Source organism: Labeo rohita, chromosome 18 (assembly GCF_022985175.1).
Source record: "Labeo rohita strain BAU-BD-2019 chromosome 18, IGBB_LRoh.1.0, whole genome shotgun sequence".
Classification (NCBI taxonomy): domain Eukaryota; kingdom Metazoa; phylum Chordata; class Actinopteri; order Cypriniformes; family Cyprinidae; genus Labeo; species Labeo rohita.
In genome coordinates this window covers 23,807,013-23,819,605 of record NC_066886.1, presented here as the reverse complement: position 1 = coordinate 23,819,605, position 12,593 = coordinate 23,807,013, and the positions used below count along the sequence as shown (strand labels likewise).

The 12,593-nt window shown below is 37.5% G+C and overlaps 1 protein-coding gene across 6 annotated transcripts in view; it reads right to left on the bottom strand.

Annotated features, from left to right (window-relative positions):
- The window catches only part of si:ch211-220f16.2 (trichohyalin), a 45,763-nt gene that overhangs the window by 21,198 nt on the left and 11,972 nt on the right, over window positions 1-12,593 (bottom strand). For 3 of the 6 annotated variants that reach the window (XM_051134521.1, XM_051134524.1, XM_051134522.1), the window contains exons 8-11: window positions 12,550-12,593; window positions 1,777-1,927; window positions 959-1,012; window positions 687-801 (exon numbers count right to left, since the gene is read on the bottom strand). The exon at window positions 12,550-12,593 is cut by the window's right edge and continues 108 nt beyond it. In XM_051134521.1, the coding sequence (XP_050990478.1) occupies window positions 687-801; window positions 959-1,012; window positions 1,777-1,927; window positions 12,550-12,593 (364 nt within the window). The remainder of the gene's footprint in view (window positions 1-686; window positions 802-958; window positions 1,013-1,776; window positions 1,928-12,549) is intronic. The other 3 variants (XM_051134523.1, XM_051134525.1, XM_051134526.1) reach the window with 3 other exon arrangements.

Below are 12,593 nucleotides of genomic sequence, written 5' to 3'. Positions count from 1 at the left end.
TGAACCTTCTGTAATAGTTTTTTATGAGTCCCTCAGTTGTCCTCAGTGTGAAAAGATGGATCTTAAAATCATAGTCATTGTTTAAAGGGTTCAAATACACAAAAATGTTGAAAAATCAAATTCAAATTTGTGATGACCAGCAGGCAGTTTCACTGTTCAGGACAAACAAGAAACTCATGAACAACTATTACAAAAAAAAAAAAAAAAAAAAAGCTGTGCATTCAGGTAACGACACAAGTGTATGTAATGTAATGTATGTAATGTAAGTGTATGTAATGACATCAAGTGTATGTAAATTTTTTTTTGAATGGGGTCATTTTATAACTATTATTTTCTCTTGTAGACTATATGTAAATATATTAAATGTAAAATATCTTATTCAGATCAGCACTACATAAAAATAACATGCATATTGTATGTTCCCTCATATTTTGGTAAAATAATTAACCTTTTGCAGATTCTGCAAGGTGTATATAAACTTTTGACTTCAACTGTTTTTCTTAATAAAATCCACATGGACAACCATTCTTAGTTGGTGTACAGAGATTAAAAAAAAATGATGAAAGAAGATGAATATCACACTCACACACTTCTGGTGAAGTGTGACCAAAATAACAAGATAATAATAAAATAAACTGCACACAGCAAACATTTAGAACATGGACAACGTCTAGTGGGTTTCACACCTGTATCTGCAGCACTGTGCTGTGGCCACCATCCACCCATATTCTCTCCATTTACAAGAACATCACAATCAGTGGGACCTATCGGGTCTTGCCTATTATGAAACTCCAAGTCCTCCTGTAGAAAGAAATAGAAAGAACATGCATCACTACATCTACACCTACATCTACATCACTTCTCAAAAAAAGTACAAATATTTACTTCTACACAATTGGGAAAAAGACAAATATGCAAATCAGAAATAAATAAATAAATAAATACATAAATTACTCACCCTCATGTCCTTCCAAACCTGCATGGCCTTCTTGCATTTTTCCATTTCTTCAAACTTCAAATTCAAGATCAGTTACAAGTGAAAAGTAATAGCCTTTGACTACACTGACAGCCCTTACACAGTGCATCTTCACACACAATGTTTGAATCTAATGCATGTGTGAGTGAGATTTGAGACTGGCGACTGAGGGCAAAGAGTTTCAGTGAATGACTTCATGAATGAAATCATATGGTGTCAAAAGATATTCAGTTCACACAAGCCAATATTGACCACTTTGATTGTGCATTTAAGTTAACTTTTCAGAACCTAATCATTAAATGCTAATATTACTGAACATTGAAGAAAGCAGCATTAATGCTCTTCAGAACATCTACTTTGTGTTGGAAGGGAAAAAAAAAACTTAGTCTGAAATGATATGAGGGCGAGTAAATGATTCTGATTTTCATTTCTGGCTAAACCATTGTGTAACTTTGCAAGACAGTAAAAGGTAAAGGAACTAAATACAGACAGGTGACAAACTGAAGTAAAATCCGAGGGGACTCCATAGCGGTGTTGTTCTGATAGGAGTGGTCTCTTTCAAGATCGCTTTCAGAGTCACCAGATTTTTTAAAAGGACCCAGTTAAAAGAAGCTTCTGAATTAGTATGTTAGACACCACCATTATCAAAACACCAACTGAGGGAATATCTTTTGGAAGAGTGGTTTTTAACCCTTCCAGTAGAAGGGATCAGACTTTTAGAATCAATACCAAGGCACAACGAAGCTGCTTTAATTTGTCACTCATCTGTATCTAATTTACCTAGAGAATTTAGTTCATACCTGCAGGCTGCGTGGGGTGAAATATTTGGGCTTCCTGCTTTTCTGTGGGCTGAGTCCACGGGCCTGGGCCAACTCCTCCTCCACTTCCTGTTGCCGATTGGCTAATGCTGGATCGGAGCAGCCAGGAAACAACCAGTCATCCTCAATCAGTTTTGTGCCACAAGACAAAGGGTGGATCAAATATGTTTAGGGCAATGGGGGGCAGAGTACAAAATCAGGGTTGGGGAGAGACAGCCAGGTAATTGTAGTGCAGATCAGAGAGTGGTAAAGGAATGGAAAGCAGCAGGAAGCAGCACACATTGCAAATTTGGTTTCCAAAACAACAGCATGTCTGTGGACCAGAAGACTAAAAGTACACAATTTGTAAACTAATGATAATTACAGCAATAAAGGGGTATTTCATAATTATTTTAACAATTATAACAATTCACCTTGATCTCAGCATTAAGTGGGTAATACCACCTGAAGTGTTTTTCAATCAACTACATCATGGAAGTGGAAATAGGACATCAATAACCATCCCTGAACAAAAAGGTACATGACTATAATTACGATTCAGTTAAAAATCTGTCTAGATAATCTTTTTATCATTGGGTGATGACACCTGTAACAACACCAAGAAGGTCACTTCCATCATTATCCTTAAAGAGATTTAAGGATAAATTTAAATTCTGTCGTTAATTACTCACCCTTATGCTGTTCCAAACCTGTAAGACATTCGATCATCTTCCGGACACAAAATATATTTTTGATGAAATTTGAGAATTCTCTGACCCTCCATAGACAGCAAGGGTCCTATCACAGTCAAGGTCCAGAATGGTACCAAGAACATTGGCAAAATAGTCCTTGTGACATCAGTGGTTCAACCGTAATTTTATGAAGCATCGAGAATACTTTTTGTGTGCAAAACAAACAAAAAAGTATGAATTGCTGACAGCTAGCGGTTTAAATGCAGTCCAATTTTAAAATATCTCTTTCAAGTTTAGAAATTAGGGATAGGGAAATAGTATTGTAATTTCCCTACTGTAGTGTAAAGAAAAAAATATATATATCTATGAAATATTTTATTTATTCATTTATTTACAGTGCAACTGTTTCACAATATATGGCTATTACTGATATTGCTGATGTTGTTATTATTATTACTATTATTATTATTATATTCAAATTTGTTTGGCTAAAACACCAGTGTGAATGTAATTTAGATTGAGGCAGTATACCACAAATAAAAAGAGGGTTGAGTCCCCTTTAAAGTTCAGGTAAGTCAATTCACTGACTTGTTTTCTGACTTTTCTGAATTTTATTTTATTTTTTTCCAATTCTTTGTGTGTTTTTTTTTTTTAAATGTCACAATAAATATCGTATCGTGAATTTAATTGCGATATTATCGTATTGTGATATTTTGATATCGTTATGCACAGGTTTTCCTCTGAACGTAAACAAAGTGCGGTGCACACATGTTCTACGTCAACAGCACCACATGTATGCATTGTTTACATACAGAGGAAAACGCATATGCGTCATGATAATCTCCAAAATAGCGCTACAGTGATGCAGATAAGATTTTTTTCAATAATGTTTTTTTTTGCACACAAAAAAGTACTCTCATAGCTTCGTAAAAAAAACGGTTGAACCACTGATGTCACATGGACTATTTTAACAATGTTCTTACTATATTTTTGTACATTGACCGTGGTAGGACCCTTGCTGTCTATGGAGGGTCAGAGAGCTCTCAGATTTCATCAAAAATAACTTAATTTGTGTTCTAAAGATGAACGAAGGTCTTGCAGGTTTGTAATGACATGAGGGTGTGTAATTAAATGACAGAATTTTTATTTTTGGATGACCCTTTCATTCAGAGCAACACTTCATTATGGGCTCTTCATTATTGTCACTGCTTCAATGCATTAAACCTCAACATCCTCACTAGCACAATCAACCCTATTCTGTTTTTCTTACCATCAAACAGAAAATGAAAAAAACTCACTGATAGGGTTAAAGCACTGCCAAGCTACAAAAACAACTCATGAGCTACCCTCACTGGCCACTTTATTAGGTACACCATGCTAGTAGTGGGTTGGACCCTATTTTGCCTTCAGAACTCTCTTAATTCTTCGTGACATGATTCCACAAGGTGCTGGTCCAAACTGACATGACAGCATGATGCAGTTGCTGCAGATTTGTTGGCTGTACATTCGTGATGCGAATCTCCAAATCCACAACATCCCTAAAGTGCTCTGTTGGATTGAGATCCGGTGACTTTGGAGGCCATTTGAGTATAGTAAACTCATTGTCATTTTCAAGAAACTAGTTTGAGATGATTTGAGCTTCGCAATAGCAATATCCTGCTGGAAGTGACCATCGCAAGATGGGTATACTGTGGTCATAAGAGATGGACACGGTCAACAACAATCCTCAGGTAGGCTGTGGCATTTAAACAATGCTCAGTTGGTACTAAGGGGATTTGTCAGTATCTTGGAGGTTCGCTGACCTTGACACATAGGTGCATAAAGATTGCATGGCAGTTGGGACATGGTTTGTGTAACAATCTTTGTTACTTGGATGACATACAGCTTTACTTCACATTTCAGCCAGACAATCCAACAGTAGCTGCACATATCTCTTCCCACCTGGAAGACATCTCAGCAAGGCTGAAGAGAACACCAAACTCCAGCTCAACCCCCAGACTACTTCAGAATGGACTACAGGCATGCTGTTGTATGGACTTCCAGCAATCAAAAAAAAAAAAAAAAAAAAAAAAAAATTAAGCACCACAATACTTTAATTCTGTGGTTTCATTCTGTGAATCATTTTTGTGTTTAGTTTGCTTTGGATCACTGTCCTGCTTGCAAGACCAACCACCACCACTGCCTAGTTGAAGTATACTGGCAGAGACAGTCAGCAGTTGATGTACACCCCCTTAAACTGCAATGTGCTGCCAGTAGGAAATGGCTTTGTTTTACATTAATTATTAAATTCATCTTTATAAATTATATACTGTTTGAGAGCCTTAAAAGCTAAAGATTCCTGTGAAGTCCTGTTGTTCAATCAATACATTATAGTGGAAATAAGACTTAAAAGTCCACAGATGCAGGTATATGGACAAGAAATGTTATGTTTTAGCATTCCCGTTTACAATCAGATAAAGCTGCTAAAAGTTTTTAGTCCAAGGATCCAGTACGCAAATGCTTTCAAACTGTCAATCCAAAACAGTGCTAATGCAGGGAAAACCCAGCCAATTACCTCAGAGATGGCAGAGAGGAAAGTTTTGATGGATGAACTGTAATCAAAATTAAGACAACATGCAATGACATAGAGTGGTCGTACATTAGGTATGTGTTAGTCTGGTATTATTGATGCACAAACAAGCCATGTATGTGTGTTTCAGGCGCACTGATTGCTAATGTCGTAGTATTATTTTGTAGTTTGAAATTATTTCAATACATTTACACAAGCTGTCAAAATTCATGGAAACCCAAATGGAATTCAGTGGAAACTGGCCAGAAGCATGTTTTGGAGGAGTCTATGACGTTTAAAGGAGAAGTCCACTTCCAAAACAAAGATTCACATATAATGTACTCACCCCCTTGTCAAAGATGTTCATGTCTTTTTTTCTTCAGTTGTAAAGAAATTATGAATTTTGAGGAAAATATTTCTGCATTCTTCTCCATATAATGGACTGGTATTGTGCCCTGATTTTGAACTTCCGAAAGGCAATTTAAATGCGGCTTCAAACGATCCCAAATGCGGTTGTAAACGATCCCAGCCGAGGAAGAAGGGTCTTATCTAGCAAAACGATCGGTTATTTTCATTAAAAAATAAATAAATACTTTTTCTTGTCTGTGTATTCTGACTCAAGACAGTTAGGGTATGTTGAAAAACTCCAATCGTATTTTCTCCCTCAAGTTCAAAAATCATCTTTGCAAAGTGAACATGCAAAGAAGATCAAACACCCTTAACAAAAAAGGTAAAACAGATATAGGGTGATTTCAAAGTTGAGGGAAAACATGAGATGGGAGTTTTTCAACATACCCTAACTGTCATGAACCGGAACAAAAACAGTCCAGGCAGAGTAAGACAAGATGAGCGTTTGACATTAAAAAGTATATAAATTGTATTATTTTTATTAAAATAACCGATCGTTACGCTACATGAGATCCTTCTTTGTCGGCTGGGATCGTTTACAACCGCATTTGGGATCGCTTGAAGCCACATTTAAACTGCATTTTGGAAGTTCAAAATCGGGGCACCATATTAGTTCATTATATGGAGAAAAATGCTAAAATGTTTTCCTCAAAAAACAATTTCTTTACGACTGAAGAAAGAAAGACATGAACATCTTGGATGACAAGGGGGTGAGTACATTATATGTGAATGTTTGTTTTGGAAGTGGACTTCTCCTTTAATGGTGTTATGTACGTATGAGAATCTGGGCCCGTCCACGTGCTTAGCTGAATATGTAAAAATTTTGTATAGTATCGGCATTTCGTCCAGACAGATGCAGCGTTTGGGGATTTTTTTTTTTTTTTTAAATCGGGTCCCAGAGTGGATGAATCTGAAAATGACACCCTTGCATTTTCATGTATACAGCCAATCTCTATATTTTGTCCAAATGCAATGATGTCTTCACCCCTTGTCTCCAACCTAGTCAGACACTGCTACGTCATGTAACAGCAGCAACAATGAACAAATTCAAAACAATTAACGACTGTATTTTTATTAACTAACATTAACACAGATTAATAAATAGTGTAATAAATTAATTATTCCATCTTTGTCTTGTTGTTGTGTTGGGTTTGTATACAGAGCGCAAGGTTTATGCGCATGCTCTCAATCTTCTCCATTTTTAGTGTATCTCTGTGGCAGAATTAAAGTGCCACATAATGGTCTGGCATGCATACTACATGGTTTTGAGTCGGTTTCAGTGGTTTTATGCGTACGCAGATATTTCTCAGGATTTTTTTTTTTAGAATGAGGAAAAAAAAAAAGATCGGATAGGGAATGCTCTGGCTTCACGTGGACGGGCCCTGAGACTTTGAATCATCACAGAGTTTTGATACTTTTAGAATGTTTCTATTTTTACATATTTTGCTATGTTTAGTAATTCTGAATGTATCGCTACAGTAGCTTTATGCAGTCAAGACAGGGCGGCTAGTTTGGTGGTATTTTGGCATCTCCGAGGGTCCAGTTTGGCATGTTTATTTGTCTCAAAGCCTTAAAATCTATTTTTCTTGAATGCATTTCAAACATTTAAAAAAAAAACACTAGGAAGTTTGGGAAAATTCTAAAAAGCTGCCCAGAACAGGATTTTTTTTTTTTAAATAAATAAATGGCAACACCAAGTTATCCCTTAATATTTCCCTTAAAAATTGGATTTATAAAGACTTCAATTTGCAGAGGAAGAAGATTAGTGAGCATCAAGTTAAACCAACAGACAACAAGAGAACACAAAAAAATAAATATAAAGAAAACAACACTGGATCCCACTGACTTTCACTGTACAGACCAAAAGAAAAAAAAAACTTTTCAAATATTTTGTAAATTCTATCATCAGTTTCTTATCCGGCCCCCTCCCCCCAAAAACATAACCAAATAAATAAATAGCAATAAGGGCTTAGACATATTTTACGTTCCACTATACAATGAATGTCATACAGGTAACGAGTATATGAGTAAATGCTTACAAAATTTAAGAAGGTGAAAATGTGAACTTTACAATTTGTTGGTGTGATAATGTTAGACATTTAAAAAAAAAAAACTAAAACAGTTGTTTTATAGCAGAGACTTGGCGAGTGATTTGGAAAAAGAGGGGGAAAAGCAGAAAAAGGAGGATAAAGTGACAGATGAAGGACAGGACCCCATGAGCCAGCCTCATCTGTGCTGCCAGAGTTTCCTTAGGAGAGAATGAAGTGTTCCAGAAAACTACTGGCAGCACAGACGGGAGCAAACAATGGAGGCGATGAAACCTGCATGCACAAAACTGATGGGAAACTGTTCTCAGTGGCTGCACCCATCATGCAGAGCAGGAGCAGAGGCGGAGATGGGGAGGAGGAGGGTCTCAGGGCCAATAGGTGGGAGAGAAGTGTTACAAAACAAACGTAATCACAAAACTTAACATTCTGAAAGAAAGGCTCGTTTCACACTAGAGGCATAAGTGGAGCATATATATATATATATATATATTTTTTTTTTTCCAGCACCCATGTTAACAGATTAGAGTAGGGAAAGGCAACATCGGTCCTGGAGTGCCGCTGGTCCTGCAGTTTAGCTCCAACCCTAATCAAACACACCTAAACCAGCTAATCAAGGTCCTCAGAATTACTAGGGCTACAGGCAGGTGAGGTTTTTGGTGAGGTTGGAGCTAAACTCTGCAGGACATCGGCACTCCAGGACCAACGCTGCTTATGCCTGGATTAGAGTGTCCACACTGTGCACTGAAAAGGCACTGTATATGTATAGCTTTTGTGCTGTTTCAACTCTGCTTACACTTCCAGTGTGAAATGGGCATATGAAACCCAAATATCTCAGTCATTTTGCTTCCCAAAAGTGATTAACTTCTTTTACAATTCACAGCAAGGACAACAGAACCTGAGAATAAAAAAAAGACTAAGCACATTTCATGTATCCAAGTTAATAAAGAGTGCCAAAAAACAGACAACTAGAGGAAGCAAAGTAAAATGTTTATGAACTCATGGGTATGTGTAAAACTGTATATGAAATTACTACCACTGAGGTGCTTAAAGTCTGGCTTGCTTATAATACATAATAAGGGGCTGTCCAGAATTTATTCTTTTATTTAATCTTCACTGTTTTTAAATGTTGTTCTATGTACCAGTGGTGGTCGAAGTACACAAATTAAGTACTACGTTTAAATTTTACTCAAGTAAAAGTACAAAAGTATTTGTTTTCTAGAGTACAAGTCCTAAAAGAAACAATCCTGGGTAATGTTTTTAACCCAAATTCTGGGTTCAACTTGTTGGGTCATTTAACTGGGTTATTTTTAATATTTTTTTACCCAGGTGCAGAGTATGAGCGGAGTGAAGTGGGAGCGGAGCGCGAAGTGGAGCGGCGTGATTTTTAATGGAGTGAGGAGCGGAAATTTTAAGGGGTTGGAGCATTGTGGTTTTTACTCGCTCCAAGAACGCTCCACTACCGCTCCATCACGAGTACAATTCATGACTATGACCCATAATATAACTGCATATATAGCAGGAATCCACGTGTTAAACACAGCCTATTTAGCTAGCTAGATCGAGATAGATCACTCAAATCAGACAGAATGTGAAAACTAGGACTACGGCAATGGACATGAGCAGAAAGTTATAGTTTTCAGTGAATTAGTTTGTTCTTTCAAGATACTGAATATTTTCAAGTGAAAGCGTGATTTAAACAAGTACAACACTTATTCACACGCAATCGCTCTCTCAATAATGCATTCAAACAAATGTAAACTTACTGTGGTACTTAATCTGTATATCCAATTTCGAATAAGAAGAAATCTATAAGAAATGCAGCGATCTGAACGCAAAATAACTGACGAAACGTAATGTTGTTGTTTTTATTATTTTTTCACAAACATTTGCACTGCAAAAAGCAGTTCATCTGCAAAAAGCAGTAATTATAGGAAATAACTCCAATAAGCCACTTTAAAACTATACTTTCATTTTATTTCTGTTATTTTCTTCTTTTAAAGTGCCCCTATTATGCGTTTTCAAATATGATCTTTCATGTAGTGTGTCATGTAGCTGTATGTGAACATAAACTATCTGCAAAGTTGTGAAGCCGACAGTGCACGATAAATAAAGTTATTGTCTATCAAAAAAAAGAGTCGACTCACATTTGCCTAAACGAGTCGTCAGGATTTCAAATCTTTCTCTGTTACGGCCACACGTCACGAAGTAACAGATTTGCATAATGTCCACCCACGTTCTATGTCGCTAACAACTTGCCCGCCCATACATTTCCATGGGGTTTAGGTCACATGGAAATTTACACGTACATTATACGGAAGACGCTGTATCCTACGCTGTGAGTAAAACTGTTTTATATTCACTTCTAAAAGATGATGAATCTACAAATATTGTATTTTCTAGCGATCGTTCAAAATACGTAGTTGTGTATGTTGTTGTGTAACAACCCTGCACATATCATGCTAACCGGCTAAATCACGCTTCTGTTGTTCTGTAGTTCAACTGTGGACCCACTGTAGTCTGACAATTTGTGATTGATGCAGCTTGACTGTCTCATTAGTTGGAGTAAAGATAAAGGATGTTGTACGAAGCGGCTTTCACACTGAATGCGGAAAGCGCTGTGCTATGAAACCCATTCATTTCAATTGCTTCCGCCCTGCGTGGACGGCTTGTTTCTGCCTCAACTAAAGCGGACGCGCAGCGGAGCAAAGTTTAAATGAGTTGTTCAAATGAACTTTTGTCGCTGTGCTCCGAAGGGCTGCACTGAACCCAGCGGCCAGCGCAGTGCTTTCCGCATTCGGTGTGAAAGCCGCTTAATGCATTATACATTGTTGAAGTTTACAACATAGAGGTGTGCCCGGTTCGGTTATAAAAGCAAATTGCGAGCACTTTCCACGGTAGACCGTGCTAACTTGTGGATCAGCCACTTCAGCCGTTTCATCATCAGACTCTGGCTGGAATCGATGCCATCTTTTTTATGTATTGACAAGTATCCAGTGCTGTCAGTCAGTTATGGCAATGGGCGTTTCGTTTTCCAACACACCGTACGCGGTAGACCAATCATAAAGGACTGCGCCATCTGACCAATCACAGCAGTGAGGGCTCATGGAAAGGAGGGGTTTAGAGAGACTGATTCTTCGAACTGCTTTGCACGAGTCGTTTAGGAATCATTTAGAAATGGGGTAAATTTAAATCTATTTTTGGAGAAAACTAAAGTGTTTTTTGACCTTGCATACATGTAAACCTGTTTTGGGAGTCTATTAAAACAATATTAGCAACCTTTAAAATGGCATAATAGGGGCACTTTAATATACGTTATGAACAGAACTGTGGTATTCCAAACATACTGATAGTTTAGACGCGGAGCGGCGTTTCTTGTATCAGTGAGCGAGGAGTGGAGCGGGAGCAGGAAACAGTGAACCCGGAGCGGAGCTGGAGCGGAGCAGTTATAAAATGCACGAAGCGCGGAGGGGAAATTGTTGTCGCTCCACTCCGCTCACATACTCTGCCCAGGTGCTGGGTAGTTTTTCTGTAACTCAGCTGTTTGGTCATTTAATGCTGGAGTTGTTTTTTTTCTACCCAGCCACTGGGTTGAGCCTGTCTCTGACAAAACAACCCAGCTGCTGAGTTACAGTTAGAGCACTGGCTTTTTGAGTCCTCTACAGGACAGACAGGTTCTCAGCGCTGCTGATCTGGTGCACTTCTTCAGCGAAAAAAAGGTCTGTACACATTTTATTTATTTATAAAGTCTTTACTATGTCATACATTGTATTATTTTACGCAACGCAACATAAGGACAAGATGCCAGTCAGCTGCGTCAGTAGTGGTTGTTTCGCAGAATGGAAACACCTTTTGCCTTGCATAAAATAAATGGATTTTATTTGTTATTGTACTAAGTTTAATTTAGTTTGATATTAAAATATGTTCTCTAATCTTAGTACTGTTTGTTTATGGGCAGGTTTTGGAGTCAATCACAGCATCTTTCAGCTACGAGTGAAATGAGAGGCCGCTGTCTGAAGTTCATAGTTACCCTGCCAAACCAGCAGCCATTCACCGGTTCAGATTTTGGCAACACACCTGCACAAGAATTAGCTTGCTGACTTGAGAACAGCGGCAATCCGATCAGTCCAATTCATGAATTAATTGTCCAGTGCAATTTATCAGGTATATTAAATTCGGACATTACTTTCTCGTCTAGAAGCGGGAGGCGATTTCAGTATCAAAGTAAAATACTTTGCTGTTGTCCACTACCTCTATGTAGACATCCATTTAAAACTGGATGAGCGGACTAGCATTAATGTTGAACCCTGCAAACCCCCATTTCAAATGCTTGTGTATGCTTTGCATACATTATAAGGAGCACTCAGGGATACAGTTGATTCTATAGCTGTGCCTGGCTGCATATGAACTCACATTAAAAGTACTTGTCTGATTCAAAATTAACGTAAACACAGTCAGTTATACATTAAGGGGTTGCAAATAGACGAGACCACAAAATCTGACAATGTCAAAATAGATCTGTGCATTAGTGTGAAAGCAGCCTACTAGACTTGCTGCAATCTATGTCTTTAATTAGAATGAAACAGAAATAATATTCAATGTTTACTGCTTGTAATGCATTTCTTTGCTCATTACTGACTATTTCTATGCTTTTAAAGGTATATTTGAAATTACTTGATTATACACAATGCTATATACAATAACTGCATTGTATAAATACATATTTAAAGCTACTTAGCATGTATTTATTAAAAAATGGAGGACAAGCTGCATCATGATGCATCCAGAATTATGTTGTAATCGAATCAATACCCATGAATTGTAATCAAATCGAATCATGAAACCAGTGAAGACCTCTAGTGAACAACCTCTAATGCAGTACTCAGCTCAAATAAAACAGTAATTTAAGGTGTAGGCACCATATTATTAATACTCGATACAACACAGGACTGTATAGACATACACTTCTATTTAAGTCACAGCTGACAGTGATGCTATGTCTACCAAACAGCTGTTGCTACTTTTTAGGAAGAATATATGATTTTGTTTAAACATCTGTGAATGTATAGCATATGCATTCTCACCCTCTCTCTCCTCCTCGATGTGGCTCATTCTGAAGGCCATGAC